This window comes from Vicugna pacos, chromosome 1 (assembly GCF_048564905.1).
Source record: "Vicugna pacos chromosome 1, VicPac4, whole genome shotgun sequence".
NCBI classification, from domain to species: Eukaryota; Metazoa; Chordata; class Mammalia; order Artiodactyla; family Camelidae; genus Vicugna; species Vicugna pacos.
In genome coordinates this window covers 3035719-3057454 of record NC_132987.1, presented here as the reverse complement: position 1 = coordinate 3057454, position 21736 = coordinate 3035719, and the positions used below count along the sequence as shown (strand labels likewise).

At 38.1% G+C, this 21736-nt stretch overlaps 1 protein-coding gene across 4 annotated transcripts in view; it reads left to right on the top strand.

Moving 5' to 3' along the window:
• Positions 1-21736, top strand: part of ATP2C1 (ATPase secretory pathway Ca2+ transporting 1) — a 104625-nt gene that overhangs the window by 36490 nt on the left and 46399 nt on the right. For all 4 annotated transcript variants that reach the window (XM_072971078.1, XM_072971057.1, XM_072971070.1 and 1 more), the window contains 6 exons: positions 1322-1411; positions 3488-3523; positions 6724-6785; positions 7275-7383; positions 20609-20764; positions 21505-21573. In XM_072971078.1, coding sequence (XP_072827179.1) covers positions 1322-1411; positions 3488-3523; positions 6724-6785; positions 7275-7383; positions 20609-20764; positions 21505-21573 — 522 coding nt within the window. The remainder of the gene's footprint in view (positions 1-1321; positions 1412-3487; positions 3524-6723; positions 6786-7274; positions 7384-20608; positions 20765-21504; positions 21574-21736) is intronic.

The following is a 21736-nucleotide window of genomic DNA, read 5'->3' as shown; positions in this document are numbered from 1 at the left end:
AGGCGGGGTTCTCAGCATCGTGGGGCAGCTCCTTTAGGGGAAGTAAAATGATCACGGGCCTTGCTCACAGGCTGTGGTGGTAACAGCTCACCTTTGCGGGTTTTATAGTTTACTTTAATACACGTTCTTAGTTAATCTTTAGCACTGGTTTTGGTACAAGGTACCATTGTAGACAAAGAACCTCCAGGGCTTAAAAACATGCAGGTCATACGCAAGTCGAGCTGGATTCAAACCTGGGTACCCTGACTCAGTCATATGCGTGGTTTGTCAGCCCTGAACCGTGTTGCAGTTGTGGTTTTATTCTGCTCTTGCAGTGACTTTCAATCCTCTGTGCATTAGAGTCACTTGGGGAGTGCTTTGAAAATGCTGAAGCCTGGGCCCTGTGCCCAGAGATGCTAATTTAGTTGCTCTGGTGTGAACCTGGGCATTTGTTAGAAGTTCTTCACAAGATTCTGATGCAAGCAGAGCTGCACCCCTACTAAAGCAAGTAGGGGTGGTGCCTTCTAACATCACAGTTACCATGCCTGGGGGCTGGGGCTCTCTGTTGGGATGCACGCTTTGCAAAGTTGCTCTGCAGTTTTGACAGCAGTTGGCACCATTTCATCAGAGGAAGACATTCTGGCAACAGAGCTCTAGTTTAAGGAGTGGGATGTCCCACTGGACGATTTGGGGTGGCTTGATGCTTGGTCACGTAAGAGCTGCCTGATTGAGTTGCTGCTGTGGTTTTGTTTCTTTGGATACTTTTCCCTCTGCTAGGTAGGGATCAGAAAAACCAGTGCTGGGAAGATCTTCCGCTTCTCCTGTGGGGAGGATCTTACTGTATGCTCTTAACCCCCAGGGGGTTGTTCTGTGGTACGTGGGTCAACCACACAATTGTTGTCTACACCAGTTTACTTAGAATAGGAACGCTGAGGGATGTTTGAATTTCGTAGCTTAGATATTCTACCCAATGTGTAGCCTAAATCTTTAGCTTAAAAATCATTTTCCATTTATTCTAACCCCAGTGGAAATTCAGAACAGCTTTATTTATTAAATTAATATACTAAAAGAACATGTGAACTATAAGGAATTGGTAAATTGTTAGTTTTAAGTACTAATATTTAACTTTCTTTTTTTCCGGAAAAGGAGCTGTTAAGAGATGGTGGCTTGTAACAAACTTTTTTTTTTGTCAATTGAAGACATATAAAAATAAACCAAATGTAGATTCTTGTTGAATTTCCTAATCATGCTCCGATAGTTTACTTTTTTAAGCTTCTGCTGTGATGGAACCCAACTGTTGTTCATACAAAACTGTTGAAGTGCTGTTTGTTTTCCCTTTCAGTTTAAAAACCCCCTTATTATGCTGCTTCTGGCGTCTGCAGTCATCAGTGTTTTAATGCATCAGTTTGATGATGCCGTCAGTATCACTGTGGTAAGAAAATGTATATGTATTTTTAAACTGTTAGTTAATCATATAAATTAGGATTGGCTTTCATTTTAGAAAATGAATTGAGAAATGCCTGAATGTTTCTTCTGGTTTTTTGGTTAAAATCCAAATTCTGGTTTTAGTTGCAGTGATCTCAAGTAACGTTCAAGGGTCTGTGATTGGCATGCCTGAGAGTTATTTACCAATCTGATAATTTCACAGATATGAAATATTTTATAATAATTTTCCATTTAATATTCAGTTTATCTTAATTTACAGTTGAGAATATCTTTTCACTACTTGTGAACTGAAGTCTGAAATACTTGAAATTAAAAATATTATTTAACAATGCACACTACATTTACTATGTAAGATTTTATTCCTTCCAGCTAGGTTATTCTGGCTTTCAATAAAGATTCCGCATCTTTTTTTCTTTTTTCTTGCCCCCCATTCATTGTAGTATAAAAATTTGTAGCAAGTACAAGCATTGATTAGAGCAAGTTTGTTATGCTTAAGAACACAGCAGAAATGAATACAGAGCTGTGGTTCTCGAGCTGTTGCTTGTGGACACCAGCAGTCTCTGAGACCCTTTCAGGGAGCATGTGAGAATCACAGATATTTTCATCATGCTAAAACGTTATTTGTATTTTTGATAACAGTCATTTGCATCAATGGCGTTAAAGTGATGGAGGCTTGAATCAAAATAATGGCACTAAACTGTCTAGTAGTCGTTGTTTTCTTCTGTTGTTTTTCTTAGCAGTGTTTTTGATAAAACAGGAAAAATTTATTATTTAATTAATAAAAAAATTAATTTTATTAAATCTTGATCCTTAAGTACATGCCTTTTTAATGTTCTGGGGATTAAATGGGAAGTACGCATCAAGGACTCTTGTCTTTTGAAATGTGGTGGTTGTCTCAAGGAGTTGCCATGTCGTGAGCTGAACTAGCCTTTTACTTGAAAGAATGACTGATAGACAAACTGTGGTTATTAAAGCCTGGATAACTGGCACATTTTTGTTTGAAAGTGAATGAAATGAGCCTGTCACTACAAGAAAAACAACTGACAGAATTTGTTGCTGATGGTAAAATTCAAGCTTTAAAATGATAATTAGAATTTTGCCAAAGGTTAATGCATTATTTTATACTGAATAACTTCCCAGTATTTAAGAATTTATTCTAATGAGATCAGCAGTGATTTCAGTGAATGTGTTTTTTTTTAATTATCAGGAAATGTATCAACATTTGAAAGATTCGAATAACCAAGTGAATCAGTCTTTTCTGAATAACCAGAGTGCATGATGATACAAAGTATTCAGTGATAAAAGATCCATTCAAAATGCAGAAGCGATCAGTAAATTTTGATATAATGGATTATGAAAAGTTCATTGATACAGTTTTAGATTCTACATTGTAAATTACTTTTAAAGTAGCTAACAGTTGTCTAATTTTGGTGTAGAAGCTGTGAATGATATCCACAGTCATCTGAAAAGACTTTTTAAAATACTCTTCCCTTTTCCAGTAATATCTGTATGAGGCTGAGTCTTCTTTGTATACTTTAGCCCAATCAACATATTGCAGTAGATGTGAATGCAGAAGCAGATATGAGAATCCAGCTTTTTATTAAAGCAGACATTAAAGATGGAAAAATGAAAACCCTGCCACTTTTCTCAAAATTTTTTTGCATGGGAAAAAATGTTTCCTAAAAAATGTATGCACTACATCTAATGGGCTTATTATTTATTTAGATGAATTAGTAAGTAGAAATTAAATTGAACAATTGAGAAAATACTTTGTATGGTAAATATCAGTGACTATAACCCACATAAGCAAAAGCTGGTCCTCAGTTTGCGTGTAAAGAGGCCCTGAGATCAGAACACTTGAGGAGCTGCTCTCAGGGAGGCAGGCGCGTCCGTGGTCGATGTCTCCCCCATGTGCCGCGAGGCAGAGTTGTGATTCCTTCTCCAGCTGATCTCGGTGCTGAGTGTCTGGTGTCTTGGGGCTGAAGAGAGAAATAACGTGGTTAGTAGTTGTTTCAGAGGCTGCAGTGTCTAATTTAAAAGGTGGTTTCTCTGTCCTGTTTAGGCAATACTCATCGTCGTCACGGTTGCCTTTGTTCAGGTAAGTACCCTATTTTGCAACATAAAAGTGATATTTTAGTTCATTGCTTAAAAAATTAAGGTGGCTTATGTTGAAATGTTTGGGAGGATGGTTATATTGGTCAGAACAATTTATTCTTTGTTTTTGAAATAATTTCAGAAATAACAACTCTCCAGGGAAGTTTGTGGGACTACCTTGACTTTGGTTTAGGTAGTGGCATGAAGGAAATGTAGCTTTTTATTTGATGGTGTTAAAGATAGCTGAAGCAGATGAACACAAAAAGTACAGTGATAGAAATAAAATTCAGCAATAGGTTTTTAAATTTTTTCCAGTTAAAAAATTGGGCCAGGTTTCAAATGCCTCACTCCTCCAGGGAAGGGGTGTTATGATCTGGATCAAACTCCCTATTCCGCATAGACATTGAAACAGTAAATAACATATATGAAAATACATTAAAATTAATGTGAATAATGTAGAGATAATGTGTGGATTCTGTTGACAAATATAGGCATAAATAAAAACATAGGCTTTGTGTCATGTTTAAATATATGATAACTTCTGCAGATGTTAGGGAAATGTTGGCTGGTCCCATTATATTAGCTGAAAGTTTTAAAACATGATTAATAAGACTAGAAAGATTGTTCTAAAAACAAAAAAGACTAGAGGGATTATTCTAGTTTATGAGGAAAATGTAATATGTCATATGATCCTGGAGTTCATGTTGTTTTGAATCTTAAGACTATATTTGATGTGACCATGGTTATTTTCACATCTATGATGTATTCCTTGGGGGTTTCCTGTCATTATCCAGGCCTCCTATAGTAATCTCTAACTTAGTAAGATACTTGTTTTATAGTAACCCAGTTAGAATCAGATTATCTGCAGCAAGTTTGTGAGTTCCATTATTACACCATCAGGGATCCTGTTTCTAGGGAACCCTCTTGTTTAGAGCAAATAGAAGTTGCCTTAGGGCTGGTGGAGGGGTGAGTTTAGCAGAAGTCATTCCAGGCGGGCATCATTCAACATAGCTGTTCATTTGGTCATGTGGGTGGTACAGCCCACCTGACCAGTAACTGGAGCCTCTCACATCTTTAATGATGCTACAGATGTATGCAGTGGCTTTCTTCAGGGTCCCTCCAGTATTGTCCCTGTGTATAGACCTTAGTAGCTTGTTCTTTTGGTAAATAGCCCTACCCTCAAAAAATTATACAAAGTTGCTATTTTAACATACTCAGTGGAATTTTCCCAAAGATGGTGTGTTATATAATATACCTTAAATGCAGTGACTGAAACCATCTGGCACATATCTTTATAATAGGTTCATTGGAAGGAAAACTTAAGAATCAAAACATTTATGAAATGCCCAGTTTCAGATTGGTAGGTCTGGCTTCTCATGCAGATGTGAGCCTTTTCCCCAGATATGTTTATGAAACCAACAAAATACTCTATAAACTGCAATTAAAAACATTCTCTAAAAGGATCCTATTTGCTGTCAGTTGAACATACCATAATGATTGGTCAAAAAACTCTGAAAAATCTATCAGAAAGTCTTGATTCTTCATCATTATTTATATCTGTGTTTTTACCTGTGTCTTAGGCGGAGAGTGCTTTTCATATTCTTTTACGATTTACTTCTGTCTTTCCCCCTCTTCCTGATCTCCATGCCTCATCCCATTGTACACCCTTGCAGCCTTAAAAATAGCTAATTGTTCTATTTAGTCATATATTGATGCCACCTTACAATGAATTTAAGGTTTAACTTTTAGGTGTTTATTTGAGATGGCTGTGACGTTTTTGGTGGTGTACTGAAGGATCATTTTGATGTAGAGGTATCTTTGTGGTTATAGGGAGTAAGGGCGAAGAAGTCTGAAGAGGGAGGTTCAGCCTTCCTCTCCCTCTTCAGTTTGGGCGGATACTGTCATTTAGTACTAGGATCTAGGATTGGTGAGTGTTTCCTAGCTTTTTACAGAATTTGGGGGGAAGACTTTCAAATTCCTTAATATACTTGGTGTGGTTGGGGGAGGGGTGTCTTATAATTTTTTTTTTAAATTGAAATATACTTGGCATACACTGTTGTTAGTTCCGGGCACACTACACAGTGATTTGATCCTAGCATGAGTTAGGAAATGGTCACTGTGATAAGTCTAGTGACTACCCATCCCCATACAAAGTTATTACAATATAATTGACCATATTCCTTTGCTGTATATTGCACTGGAGGTCTTGTGATTTTTATATTTACAGATTTACATTATTCTCACATTTGTTCCTCTTGCCTAAGTAAAGACTGATTTAGTTCTAAGTTATTCTTATACAGCTTTGCATTTTCTATTGAAAAAGTTTGTGGTGGGTGTGAAATTTTGGTTAGTACTAGCACTGCAGTCATTTCAAGACACTCCACGACTTTCACTCCCACTGCTCTCCCTGATCCTTCTCCCTTTTTTAACCTTAAATCCAAAGATGAGTTGCTTAGTGCAGACATGAGACAGAAGTAGCAGTGATGTTGAGTGCAGCAAGACTACCACGAACATGTGGACCAAATAGTACAGTGAGGCGGAGGGTGTCTCTGGCCCTCAGCCATGATTGTATGGATGGAGGAAGGCTGGAGCGTCAGAGTCAGGGCTCCTGAGCCTCTCCCCCTTTGGGTAATTCAGAGTCCTGGGGAAGGTGTCTGTAAAGTTGGGCTTGATACCTCACTCCTTGTTGATTGCATGTTCTTTCCCAGAAAACTTAGTCCTTAAACCTGTACAGTTACCAGGGGCTCAAATCCTCAGAGCAAATCTTTGCAGTTAATTGTCTTTGACTTCTTTGGTCATTAAACACTAAAAGTAAAACTGTCTTAGTTATGAGGCTCAATAGTCTTAACTTTTAATGACTGAAAATTACATACTCTTTGGACATACTAATCACTTTTCTTCATTTTCTTGTAAATAACTTGACCATAGGCTTGCACGTTGAATGTTAAAGTATAAAATTGGGAATACTTAATTATTAAAATTGTTTGGTGACTATAATTTAATATTATTTAAGAAGGGACAAGCTTTTATATGTAGGAATATAAGTGCAAGTAAAGGAAAAGATAAAAATTGGGGGAAATTTTAAAATAAAGATTGAGGTCAATTTTTAATTAAGTCTAACATGGCAACATGGCAAATGTTCTTAATGGACATACTTGTGTTTCTTTATAAATGTTTTTCTTAATATTCTTTTCTTTTTAATAGGAATACCGTTCAGAAAAATCTCTTGAAGAACTGAGTAAACTTATGCCACCAGAATGCCATTGGTATGATCTTTGTTTTTGATGTGAATTTCTGCTCTTGAAAGTAGAAATTGGATGTGACTAGTACAATGTACATTGTGGCCTCAGATTTGTCTCAACATAAACTGTTAATTTGATGTGAAAAATTCATGCTGTATTCAGTGTAGCAAGCTGTACTGTTAACACTTTAACATTAGTTCTAATTTTGAGATTCTTGAGATGTGGATTTATTCAACAGACTTCTTGTGTGCAACTATGATTCAGAAGGCTTTTATAGTTTCCACATTTTACATTTGAACATTTTTCCCGTGCCTTTTTTTTTAAATCATTTGAGCATCTTAATCACCAGGAGCATAAAAATAAATCTTTTCTTGTTTTTTTGTATTTAACTTATCTCTGTAAGTGGTGATAATACAGTATATTTTCCCTCAGGCAAGCCCACTGGAAGGAATTTTTTAAAATAAGTGGCACGACTTTCTTTTTTCATCTGTGGTTGTTTGTTTCACATTACAGTGTGCGTGAAGGAAAATTGGAACACACCCTTGCACGAGACTTGGTTCCAGGTGATACAGTTTGCCTTTCTGTTGGGGACAGAGTTCCTGCTGACTTACGTCTGTTTGAGGTGAGTTTGGCCGCTGTAACAGGATAACACAGAAATGCATTTCTCACCGTCCTGGAGGCTGGGATGTCCAGGGCACCCGCAGGGTTGCATCCTGGTGGGAACCCTCTTCCGGGTTCACAGCTGGTGTCTTCTCTCTGCACCCTCACGTGGTAGAGGGCCGGAGGACTCCGTGGGGCTGTTTTATGAGAACACTCACCATTTGTGAGGGCTCCCCCGTCGTGACCTGAGCACTCCTGAAAGGTCCCACTGCTAATACCATCCCTTTGGGGGTAAGGATCTCAGCACATGGATTTGGAGTGGCACAGACATTCAGACCATAGCTTTTGGTGTTGTTTGTCAGAAGTGAAAGAATTTGGATGTAGATTATAGGACGGGCATTAACCGTTCTACGGATTAACATATAGTTAATTTGAACATTTGGTTTTCTAGTTTAAAAAGTGACATACATAAACATGTGTTTTTTAAACCTTAAAATATATTTGTCTTTCCCATGGAGTCTTTTGAGGTGTTGGTTTAGTGAATGAGCAGATGTTTATGGAGATGAGTGTTAGGCTTTGTGGGAGACACAGAGATGATGTCGCAGAGTTCTTGCCCTCAGGGAACGGGCTGTTTGTGGACAGAGGTCAGTCACCGCAAGTACAAAGGGTGGAGTATGAAAATTCGGAGAAGGGCGTGATTACTTGAGGGAGTCAGAGAACATCTCAGACAACATTACTTGGTGGGGACAGTCGAAGGGCAGTCCTGGACAGAGACAGAGCAACAGCTGCACCTAGATCACTGTCAGTGCTCTCGTGTGCGGTGCTGAGCTCAGGTGTGTTAAAGGTAGCAAGTATGGTGGACCCAGAATCGGGGGGCCTTGCGTATGAAGCTCCACTTCAGACTTTGTTGATTAGAATTTAGCCTTGAAGTTCATGTGCAGCTAGCAAGAGATGTAACCTGTAATCTTGCCACAATGCACAGAATACATCAAAGGGATGGAAGACAGAGTTAGGCACCCAGTGTAAGAAGCCCTCCCAGCGGGTTAGCAGGCCGGGTCACCTGTGGGGATTGATAGGCTGTCACTAAGTAACACTTGTGGAGCTTCTCGTCTGTGAGCAGTTTGTGCGTCCCAAACCTGAGTGTTCTCATGGTGAGGTTATGTTAAGCCTGGAAAACATTTTGAATTATAATAAGAACAAACTTCATTTAATCTTAAATAAAGGCTTTTCTTCCAAGCACTTATAATTTATCCTTAGAAAGTTATCAGATTGCTTTAATCATTGAATAGAAATAATTGATAATACTGCAGGTACTGGGAATGTTACTAATTTTACTTTATTACCTTCTTTCTCCCCTTAGAAGTTCTTTTTACATCTTTTTTGCTCATTTCTTCTCCCTTCTTCCTGTCCTGAATATTTAGTTTACGACAAGCCCTTGGGATTCTTCTTCTCTAGAGATGAGGCAGGCCTGTGCCCTGATACACATCATCTTCCCCTCCCCCAAAGAAGCCAAGTTTGAGTTCATGAAGTTCTTGTCATCATTTATTCTGGAGTGCTTCACTTCTCATTCAGAAGCAGACCTCGTCAGTGGGATAGAAGAGGATGTTTCCCACTGTTTGAACAACTTGAGCAGTTTGATGACATGGAAACTTCAAAACATCATTTAGCTTGGTAGAGTATTTGGGGGTTTTCATTTAAACAAGGGTTAACTGATCTGAGAATTAATTACCTCAGTTCACATGCAGGTAGGAAAATACCTTGTGAGAGTATGGATTAGTGCATGTTCTGTCCATTTAGCACATGTATGTTGAAGACTTGCTGTGAGTTCAGTAAGAGGGATTTTTTGACCTTTTAAAGCTTGATGCTATAAAAATTAGAAGCATTTGCTTCGTGAAGTGATTTCTTAGTTGTTATTGTTTCGCCCTACTTGTTAACTGTTCAGACACTTCATCAGCATGTTCAGTTTGGCAGTGCTGTACTTAGGTGGATCTTGTTCTTGTGAATCCATTTTACTTACAAAATTGAACATCTTTGATTTTTCTCTATCACTTTTCTGCTCTACTTGTTCCACCTCCTACCTTGTACCACAAGCAGGTTTTTGCAGCAACTTTGACAGTAGATTGAGGCAACTTTCCTAAAAGATTTGAGCCTTTCATGCTGCTTCTAGATTTAAATGTACTGACTGAAGGCATAATAAAGTTGATAAGGTCAATTTTTCTTGACACAGAGGTTAGTTAGCTTTTGGAATTCAGTTGACGGAGTGTTGTCTGCTGAATTTGGCTGTGGTGAATGATGGTGCAAGACTGGCTGGTCATTTGGTGTTCCTGCATGAAACAGACTCTTCATTCGGGTATAGATGAAACAGAAAACTCCTCAGTTAGCCTATTACTAATTCCTCACAGATACAGCATGGCTTCTGCAGAATAGTTCTCATCCTGTGGACTTGGCCCAAGGCCAGGGTTGCCACTTTAGCATTGTCATGTTGCAACCCTAGGGTTTCCATAATAATTTCAGTGACTCAGATTTTGGCTGTAAATCTTGCCTGGGCCTTCAGTAGCACCTTGTCAGCATGATCAGTGACCTGACTGCTACACAACTTTTATCTGGTATTTTCTGACTGTTGGAAATACCTTAAGTCAGTTCAGGCTGCTATAATAAAACACCACAGAATGGGTGGCTTAAACAACAGACATTTATTTCTTATGATTTTAGGAGCTGGGAAGTCCACAGTCAGAGTCTGGCAGAATTCAGATTTTAGTTAGTACTGTCTTCTTGGCTTGCAGGCTTCTTGCTACGTCTTCACATGGTAGAGAGTGGTAGAGAGTGATCCCTCGTTCTTCCTCTTAGAAAGGCACTAATCCCTTAAGAGAGCACCCCCCACCCCCACTCTTGACCTTATCTATCCCTAATTACCTCCTGAGGCCCCATCTCCAATTATCAACATGTCACATTGGAGATTAGGGCTTCAGCATGAATTTTAGGGAGACACAGTTCAGTCCATAGCAGGCTGAGACTGTCATTTGTAAAAGACCTTTTAAAGAAGATCAATATTGATAACTTAAGGAATTCTGTGTTTTGTTTTCTTGTCTGAGTCAGTTTTGCATAGCCAAGGAATGAACCAGTATGTGTTGACAGTAACCATACTAGCTTAGGAACCTTAGAATTACTGGTGGAGCCGGGACAGTAAAACTTAGAGGAATTAAGCTGTGGGCATGCTTTCCAGTTTTTTCCTAAAAGTTTTTATTTTAGTTTTTAGTAGTATTTGGGAAGAGGCACTTGCCAATTAATTGGTGGTAGCCAGTGGATTGCTTGGACAACAGCTTCAAATGAAGCAGTCTTACAGGCTGTGTATACTTGCACAACAGTGCATTTTGCCTTTTTGGAAACATATTTTCCAGAAAGTTCCAGGTAAAGTCTATATCAACATTTGAACAAAGATTTCTTTGTAAGAGAAAACAATGAAAGAGTCAGGAAAAGAGGATTACTTTTTTCTGTTGAAAATCTTTTACCTCTTTCAGCTGTAACTTTCTACCTAAGCCCTAAGCATTGCCTGAAATGTAGCAAGATTTCCTGTCATTTGGAGTTCTGAATTAGTTCTACTGACACTTTTTTTTGTGGCTCATGTGCTTAGTGTTAACCCATGTCATTCTCTGAAATTGTCTTCAAGATCTGTACCAGGGTACAATTGCCATCTATTTTTTCTTTCCAAGCCCAACTTTTGATTTGATGATTTTCTAAATGTATCACATTTCTTTTAGAGAACAACCACTGATGTGGTTGAGAACCAGGAAGCCATTTTTAGGACACTAGATAATCAGACCTTTTAAATCTGGGCAACAAGATTGTTTCCACTAGGAGTCAAGGTTTTCCTGGGGCCAAGCTAACCCTTTTTACTTCAGGAATTCATGTACTTGTTACAGGATAGTAGTTTGGCTCAGTGAGTAGTTTTTGTGTCTTTAGGGTTACTCCTTCCTGTCCTTAGTTCCCAGGGCAAGTACAAACCAAAGATAGTGAGTGTGACTGAACAGGCTCAGATCTACTGTGGCTGCCCACCAACTGAAGGAGTCAGAGGTCTTCTCTGAGGGATGCCTCACGTAGCCATTATGTCCCTTTTTGTAAGACACACTTCCTTGCACGCTCTTGTTAGTCACCATCAACAGGCAGCTTCCTCTGTGTTGGGTAACTCTGTGGTGGAGGTGTCTTTCTGTGTCGGAGCATTCTGACTTCCTGAGGTACAAAATATATTTTCCATTTACTCAGTTAAAAACTTGATCATCTGACAAAACTCAGAGTCTGATTTGGTTTGCCGTACTTTTTCAAAAAAGATTTTTTTCAAACATTTGCTTGCATATAGGCGTGTGGTGATATTTTAAATGATAATGAAGCTAATTCAGTCAAAATGTAATCCCTCTCTTTGGAAATCAGTCTGTGTTATGAAGTCATCGTATCCATTCAGTAAGTATTTGAGTACTGTGTGTAAAATACTGTACCAGGCTTTAAGGCTAGGAAGTAAAAAATAGTTTTGTGTCCTTTCTGCTGGGAGACACCAACTTGGAGAGTAATTCAAAGAATAAAATGTGTCTTCTTATGAAATGAATTGACCATTAGGCAAGCCACTTACTATTTTCAGGCCTTAGTTTTCTCACTGTCACGTAGAGTTGCCCCAGGGCAGTGTGTCCTAACTTTTAATATGCATAGGAATCACCTGGGTTCTGTTTTGGCAGGTCAGGTGGGGCTGAGATTCTGCATTCCTAACTAGCTCTTAGTGTATGCCAGAAGTACTGGTACATCCACATATGCAAGTCTTTTTTGAAAACAGCTTTATTGAGATGTAATTCACATTCCAAGCAGTTTACCCATTTAAAATGTACCATTCGGTGGTTTTCAGAGTTGGGCAGCCATTAACACAGTCTGACTGTAGAGTGTTCTCATCACTCCCAAAAGAAACCCCTTACCTTCTAGCACTCACTCTGTTCCTTGCCTGCCCAGAGCCTGGCAGCCACGAATCTGCTTGTTCTGTCCTGTGCATGTGCCTCTTCGGGACATTTCATATAAATACAATTATACTCTGTAGTCTTGTATGTCTGGTGTCTTTCAGTTAACAGGGTTTTCAAGGTTCATCCATGGTGTGGCGTGGATCAGCTCTTGTTACTTTTTATGTCAAGCGATATTCTGTTGTATGGCTATCCTCCACAAGTGTGAATCCATTTACCTTTAAAGAATTACTGGTAGAGAAAGACTTTCTTAATGCCATTTTACCATTTGTTTTCTATATGTGTTATATTTGTTATGTTTCTGAATTCCTTCACTCTCCCTTTTTTTGTGTTTGATGCATTTTTAAGTATACTTTGGTTAACTCCTCATTGCCTTTTTTCTAAGTTTTTCACTTGTTTTCTTAGTGCTTATGATGGGAATTACAGGTGAGGAAACATTATAAATTTCTAACAATGTGGTTTGAATTGATGCCACCTTCAAAAGCATACAGAAACTTTGCTCCTATGCACTTACTTTTTCACCACCTTCATGTTGTTGTCACAAAATACATCTTATATACATTGTGTGCCTATTAACATAGACTTGTAAGTGTTTTCTATATTTTTCTTTTAATTTAAAATAGAAGCGTTACAAACAAAAAACAGTAATGCTGGCATTTATATTTACCTATGGTTACTTTTATTGGAAATTAATTAATTAACTTACTTATATATACAGTATTCTTTGTTGTAAATTCCAGACATCTAATTGAATTTCAGGGAATACTTTCATTGATTATTTTTTTAATTGAAGTAAAATTGGTAGATGATATTATATGTTTCAGGTTTGCATCATTAGAATTTGACATCTGTATACACTGCAAAATGATCACCACTGAATTCTGGTTACCATCTGTCACCATACAGTTGACCCTTTTCACCCATCCCTAAACCTCCATTCCCTGTGATAACCACCTGTCTGTTCTCTGTATCTAGGAGTTTTTTGCTTTGTTTTTTCTTTTACTCCACATATGAATGAAATCATATGCTATTTGTCTTATTCTGATCTATTTCACTTAATACTCTCAAAGACCATCCGTATTGTCACAAATGGCACGATTTCAGTCTTTTTTATGGCTGAGTGCTATTCCATTGTGTGTGTGTGTGTGTGTAACACATCATCCTTATTTATCAATCATTGGACACTTAAGTTGTCTCCATATCTTGGCTTTGTGAATGATGATTCAGTGAACACATATGGGTGCATATATCTTTTCATACTTGTGTTTTTGTATTCTTTGGATAAATAATCAGAAATGGAGTAGCAGGGTCATATGTTAATTCTGTTAATTTCTTGAGGAACCTTCATACAGTTTTCCATAGTGCCTGCACCAGTTTGCATGCCCACCAAACTGGGGTTCCCTTTTCCTCACATGCTTGCCAATGCTTGTTATTTCTTGTCTTTTTGATAATAGCTATTCTTACAGGTGTAAGGTGGTATCTCATTGAGGTTTTGATTTGCCTTTCCTTAACGATTAGTGATGTTAATTTTTTCATGTTCCTGTTGGCCATCAGTATATTCTCTTTAGGAAAAAATTTTTTTAGGAAGGTCCTATTAGGATCTTCTGTCCTTTTTTTTTTTTTAATTGGGCTGATTGTTTTGTTTTGTTTTTTGTTTTTACTTAAATTCCTTATTTCTTCATATGGCTTTGAGTTACTTTCTACTCTACTTTCACTTCAGATGGAAGGACTCTCTCAGTATTTCTTATGGGACATTTCTACTGGTGATGAATTCTCTTAGCTTTTGTTTAAATGAGATTGACTTAATTTCTCCTTCATTTTTTTCAAAAGATAGTTTTGCTGGATGTAGAATTCTCTTTGCCTTTTCCCCCCAGCACTTTAAATATGTCATTCTACTGGTCCTAGCATGCATGGTTTCTGATAAGAAATGGGTACTTATCTTATTGAGAATCCATTGTACATGATGAGTTGCTTTGTTTTTGCTGTTTTCAAGATTCTGTCTTTGTCTTTTAGCAGTTTGATTATAATGTCTTTCAGTGTAGCTGTATATGAGTTTATTCTAGTTGGAGTGTAATGACCTCCTTTGATGTATAGATTCATGTCTTTCAATAAACTTGGAATGTTTTCATCCATTATTCCCTCAAATATTCTTTCTGCTCATTTCTCGGTTTTTGGGGGGCTCCCATAATGCTGATGTTGCTATGCGTGGTGGTGTTCCACGGGTACCTTAGGCTTTACTTACTTTCTTTTTCCCTCTGCCCTTCAGACTGGTTAATTTCAGTGGTCCTGTCTTTAGGTTTTCTCCCGCCTTGTTCATAGCTGCTTTTGAATCCCTTTAGTGAACTTTTAATTTCCATTATTGTACTTTTCAGTATCAAAATTTCTATTTGTTTACTTTTTATAATTTCTTTCTCTGTATTGATATTCTCTTTTTATTCATTATTTGCTTTCCTGATCTTTAGTTCTTCATGTTCTCATTTAGTTTATTGAGCATATTTAAGATAGTTGACTTGAAGTCTTTCTAGTAAGTCCACTGTCACCTTCCTCAGGGTATTATTTTTACAAAGACTGTATTTCTTGTTGTCATTGGAGTTTTTCTGTTCCATTAGCCTCAGAGTCAGTCTTACTCATCTTGAGCCAAAAAGAAAGAAAGAAAGAAAGAAAAAAGACACTCTTCTGGTCTTTTCAGCTTGTCTGTGACCTGGGGCTCTTCTTCAACACTGAGCAAGGCTGCCTACAACTCTGCCTGCACCATCTGCTGGTGCCGCACCTGCTGATCTGCAAGCCTAGGGCCCTCTCAGCTCTTTTCTGAGCATGTGTCTGGTTCTGGGCATGCATTTTACACTCTGTCTCCCCTGGTGTACGTTGTGGCCCTTCCGAGCCTTTATGCCCTCAAGAAATTTCTGCCTCGTTCTCTGCCTTTTCAGCTTTTTGGCTGTGTCTGCTGCTTGCCCCGTCCTCTTTCCTTTGCCTCCTAGTGTATGTCTTTAGTCTCTTGGCAGATGCCTGGAAAGCCACTGTAGCTGGGGTCAGGATGTGGAACAAAGGTCAGCCTCTGCACCAATCCTTCAGGGACCTGCCAGACAGGTCAAAACACACAGCTACAGTATTAAGAACAGGGTCCGTATTAGCCTCCTGACTGCCAGTAAGCTGCACCAGGAACATGGGCTTCCATCCCCACAGCTGTCGCTGCTTCTCTGGGGAATAGGGGCGGGGAAGAGCAGACGGCAAATAAAAATGCCACAGTGCTTCCTTACTGAAATTTAGCCACCTTTCCTTCATTAAGCACTTCCCTAGCTGCTTTACGTTTTTAATTCCAGAGTTCATTCTGTCAGTTTTTGCCAGCTTATGATTGTCTTTGCGGAGGGACCAACTGTTTGAGTGCCCTCCTCCACTGTTTTCTGAGATACTAGTCCTGAGTTGTAAGTTTTATATTGAGGTCAGTGTATTTTTTGGCAGGTAAATTCGGTAAGTTAATTTATAATATGTTGCTCCCCCTCTTATTGTGAATTATCACTGAAATTTTGCCTTTAAAGTTTCTCAATTATTAAACATATACACACTTGTAAAAAAGAGCAGTTTACAGACACCTTTGGAAATAGAGATTTTAAATTAGCTGTCAAGAAATTGAATAGAATGTTAGAGAAGTTGTACGGTACATGGCATTTAGAAACATTCATATTCATGAGACACTGATGTGATCACTCGTGTTTGACTTTGCAAGAGATGTGTTTTTCTTTAATAGCATTATCATAGAGCTGAGAAAACCATCTCATACGTAGAGTGATGAGTGTTAGTTCTCTTAGACTGTGTAAGCTTGGGGTCTGCTTAGTGTTTTATTGCCTGACTTTTATAGTTGAAAAGCATTGTGAGCTGAGGAAAGCTATTCATTTTAACATACTGAAGAGAAGAACTTTTTCCCCTTTAATTAAGTCTGTAGAATTTAAAAGGACAATATGGGCGAGTTAGAAGTGAGACCTAATTTGTTTTTAAGATTCTCATCTTGAGTTGGTAGGAAAGGACTGTTGGAAAACTAGATCCCCTTTTGAAATTTGGTTCCTTTTAGTAATGTTAGTGAAATATCCTAGAAATCATTGTTAACTGAATACTGGCCTTTAAATTATTGGCGGCTTCATCAAGTTGAATCTGTACTCTTAAGTCAGAAAGTATACAAGCATTTACCATGGGATAGAATTCACTTTATGTAGTCTTGTCAGTAATTTATAACACTTGGTTGGTTGGGCTTTGATTGTTAATAAGCTGGAGCTCATGAAGAATTTTTAATTACATTTCCCTTCATTTGAATAATAGTAAGAGGAATCTTAGTTTTTGAGAGTAGAAGAAAGAAATTTTGTTATGATTAGGCAGCTGAAGATGAATATTTTGAAAGATTCATTTCTGGGGAAAGAAATCTAGTTCTGATTTGCTTTTAATTCTAGACTAGAGGCGATTAACCTAGCAGCATACAGTATGCCAAGACGTTCTTTAGTTTTAAGAACTCGTTTGTAGCTACCAGTTGTATCCTATTAACTGTAATTTTTTTTAGCAGTCACTTTTTGTTTTCAGGAAACCTTTGTGACTTTGGCACTTACCTTCTTTCTGCCTGATGTTTACAGGAAAAATCCTGTGAATTTTTTCAACCATTTTAATTCTGTAGGTGTTGAATATTCAGATTGTGGATTATGTATATATTTTGATTCCTATTTATAGTCTGCATTTTGAACTGTGTTGTGTCTTACACCTCTACCATGGTACCTGAGGAAGAATGAGAAAGTGAACCATAGTCAGTTTCCCTATTAACAGCTCTTTTGAAGGTTTTATGTTTAAACTTGGCAGAAAGGCATGGAGCTGGCTGATTCTATGACTTCATTTTATCCTGCCTTTCTCTCTCCCATAGATATGGTGAATAAATGATTCTAATATCGTCTCAGATGAATTATACTGTGATTTTGTTAAACTGTAATAAATTAGGCTTGCCTGTTTTATTAAATACCATCCTTAAAAATGACTTCTCTTCTCTCTCAAAATTGCAAAAACTTGCAGTCATCATTAAGAGAAACCAGAAACTTAAGAGAATATTCTTGTTCAACAGTTGCAATCTATGCTACATTGTATAATTTAGACAAATTTCATTGATGGTATATTCTTAATTGTTTTACAAATTTATACTTATATAGGAAAAAAAAGGTCCCAAACACCCTGTTTTCTTCCACATTAGTTTATATATTAAGACAGGACTGATTGCTATTGTGCAAAAAATTATGTACCTCTCTTCTGTAGTAAAACCTGATTTGAACAAAAATTCTTACTCTCTTAAGTGATTATTGTGCTGCTAAGGCTGACACTGAAGAGCTAGGTCGCTGACAGAGCCATGAAGCTGTGCTTTTCCCCTTTTTAAAAAGTCAGTTATTTTTATATTCCTTGTTCCTGTAGACAACCACCTAATGTTAGTATTTATCCATGTTAAAGATTTTCGTTTAAAGTAAAAAGTCTTTAATGGGAAAACATAAATTTCACCTTTCTCACAGATAGGAGTTTTGTAGACATATACAAGTTTTTGTTTGCTTTTAAATGCTAGCAGGTCTTTTTTTCTAATTAAGAGCTCAGAAAATGACAAGCATTTCTGATTTTTGTAATAGGCTTTAAAAAGGAGCTTGCTAAATCAAATAAACTTTTTGTTGAATTCTGTAATTCAGAAAAATAGAAATTAATTTGTCAACGTTTGGGTTTCATCTCCGTAGCTTACTATCTGTATGATGTTGGGTGAGTTGCTTGGCCTTTCAATGTGTCTGTAAAATAGGGATAATAGTACTAGTACTTGCCTCCCTGGAGTTGTTAGTAGATGACTTAGTGTAAGCACGTAGCACAGGGCCTAGCAGATAGTGAGCAATGAAATGTCAACTTACAGTTTTCAGTATTAGCATCAAATTTTTCCCCTTACTTTGGCAATACATCTGTTAGTGTGAAAAATTATACAGTCTTACGAGTAATTTGGGAAGTCAAATAAATATGTTCTTTTAATTTAAAAAAATCTATTGCCCTTGTGTTTTTTAATCTGTAGTTGGGTTGAAGTAACGAGCCCATATTTACCTGGCTTGTCCTTGCACACATACTTATATAAATGGGAGGCCTTTTAAAGACTGAAGGACTGGTGATCTGTGTTTTAAGGAATATTTTTTATAAACCTGTTTTAGTACTAAAATCCATCATGTTTGCATGGTACTAAACTTCCAGAAAATGCTAACATATTTTGGTCTCTCCGGAGTTGGATGATATAATTTATTTTTATTCTGAACATTTGTAAACTTAATGATCTGATGTTGTAAACTTTTGATTATATTTGCAACGTCATACGTCTGCCTAGCACAGGAACACACCAGGTATGCTCCTGCCTCCATGGCCTTTGTCTTTCTGCTCCCTTTGCCTGGAATCCTTTCACCCTGATGATGGGCCAGCCTTGGGGCCATCACATCAGTCACGGCCCTGCCAAAGGGTCATCAGCTCTTGAGAGGTGTTCTCTGTCTGTCTAAAATGTCACTCTCCATTCTTACTCGGGTTTTCCCCCACTGTCAGGCGTTACATTATATACTCCTGTTTATTTTTTCAGATCACTTTCCCATTAGAATAATAGCTGAGGGCAGGAAGTTTATTTTGTTTACTGCTGACTCCCACTGTGTGTGGTAGAGTACAGGACTTGGCATAATATAAGCATTCATAAATATTTTTTAAGTGAATGAATTGGTGGCGTTGATCAGTTCATAATAGTTTTATTATGTAGATGGGGAGAAAATCCATGAACTCAGTTTTCAATAATTATTTTCCATGAGATTTTTAAGGCATTTACGCTTCTAAGAAAATGACCCATTCTAAAAAGATGAGATGCGTTCCTTTCCCCGCCAAAACAATTAAAAATAGGATTTAAATTTAGGATACTTTTTAGATAGTATGAACTGTCAGTCAGGCGGCCCAATTCAGAACTCCAGCCTGCTTTATACTAGCAGTGAGACTGCACAGTCATTTAACTGCTGCTTCATTTTCCCAGCTTGTTTCCTTCATAGGATCTAACCCAGTGCCTGGTGCACAGTTAAGGTCGTTAGTAGATGCTGGTGGGGTGAGTGAGCCCACATACCTGTGAAAGGAGAGGAATCATGAACTAGGTTCTAGTTTCCCTAGTGATCCTTGAACAAGCGATTCTGGAGTAAAACGGATCAGAGACGTTGGGGAAACACTGCTGATTCTCAGACTTGAGTGTGCGTCACAATTACCTGGAGGGCTTGCAAGTGCGGTTTGTTAGGTTCACCTTCCCCACCTCCGTATTTGAGGCAGGCCAGTGAGTTCCTAACGAGCTGTGAGGTGGTAGAGGGCTGGTGGACAGCCCGTGCTGAGCAGAGTCACACTGGTGCATTGAAGGTTTTGAGAGGCACTGAGTAGGGCAGGCTGCTTATACCTCTTGACGCGGTGTTTCTTGAGCTCGCCGGGCCACAGTGCTCCTCCCCCCGTGTGTGTGTCTGTCAGCGGCATCTGTCACAGCATACACAACACCTGTCAACATCCTTGGACCTGCTGTCTGGGCCATACTTGGAAACAGCCAGGTCACATCTGCAGTGTTTTCCACATATAAAATGACGATTGTTTCTTTCATGCTTGGGTAGGTGAATTCTTCATTGCATTAGGAGTGAATCCCTCAGTATTGAACCCCATTGATCTGCATGGAAACATTTGTATTCATTTTTGATTCTTGCTAACACACATTTGGAAGAAGTGTAGGGATGTATAGCAAGAAAAGTTTTATGAAAATTGAGCCCAAAATGTTGAAGTAATTTATTTCTCAGTATCTTTTATACCTTGTATTCATATTTCTCTTTCTGTTATGGTTGGTTTAAACCTGCCAAACACATTTTCAAGACAAGAGGTATGGCAAAATTAGGAAATGATACTTTATCATGAGAGTTGGATTTTCTCTAGATTAAGTCTCAGCTAGTGTCTCCTTTCCCCTGGTTGATTTTTAAATTTAGGCTGATCTTGTCTCATGGGTCTCCTTTGCATGTCAGATTTTGTTGACTTAGCTTCATTTTTAAACGTGGCTGCACTTATTCCGGTCCACTGTCTTAAAGCAAAGGTGTGATAAGAGACGTGCGTAGTTAATAGAAGGGAGGATATTTGTGGCAGAAGTGATGGTTACAGACTGTAGACGTTGAGTGTAGCACGGAGTCCTTGAGCTTGACCCTGATGGAGTGCTTTGTGTTCCCCAAGGCGGTGGATCTTTCCATCGATGAGTCTAGCCTGACGGGGGAGACGACGCCTTGTTCTAAGGTGACAGCTCCTCAGCCGGCTGCAGCCAATGGAGATCTTGCTTCAAGAAGTAACATTGCCTTCATGGGGACACTGGTCAGATGTGGAAAAGCAAAGGTAATTTTCTTTTCTTGTTTTGAAAATATAGCAGTTCCTCTGTTTTCAGCCATTTCTCAGTTCTTTTTTTTTTTTTTTTTTTGCTAATTTTATGTGCATCTTTTAAAAATATATGACAAAGAAATAACAGAGTTGAACCTAATGCTTGGGAGCCATTTGTGAGCCTAAGGAGGAGCTGTGTCTCTGAGGTGTGACACATCCATAGTTCTGCTGTTTTCCAGGTGATGGACCCTGTTAAGGCATACTCCTCAGTGCCTGTTCTTTTTTTGAGACAGAAATAGTGACTTGTGTATACATTCATTACTGGCTAAATAAAATTTTGATTTAATTTATATGGTGCTGGCTATAATATTCTGACTACATACCATTCACCTACTGATAGATTTCAAATATTTTATTTCCTGGGTCCTAATATTCCACAAATATAAGAGGCATCATTCACAGGGGAAAGGAAAACTGCATTGAATTGAGTATAAGACAGATTCAAATTTCAGAAATATTAATACAGGTTAAAAATGGGCCTCAGATGTGAGTAGTTTAATGAGATGTTTGTTTTCAAGGTTTGTGTCATAGATGCCAATGATCTATAGTAACATCAGAGCTAAGTTTGCTGAGGGAACCTTGGACACGCATGTCAGTCCTCTTGACTGTGGAGAAGGGGAATTAAGGGGCTTTGTTTTTTTGATTGAAAGAAGTGATTCCATCTGAATGTAAATGTGTTTTCCCGCTTTTCCCTTTAGGGAATTGTCATTGGAACAGGAGAAAATTCTGAATTTGGGGAGGTTTTTAAAATGATGCAAGCAGAAGAAGTGAGTACTTAGTTTGTTAATAATGTATTAATTTGAGATCTGAAACGCATGCTCCATTGTAAGCAGAGGAAAAGAGAATGTTGGTGGATTATTTTATGTACTATTGAAAGAAATATTTTATTCAGAATATCACTCAGTTGTCTGTCCTTAAAAACATAATTGG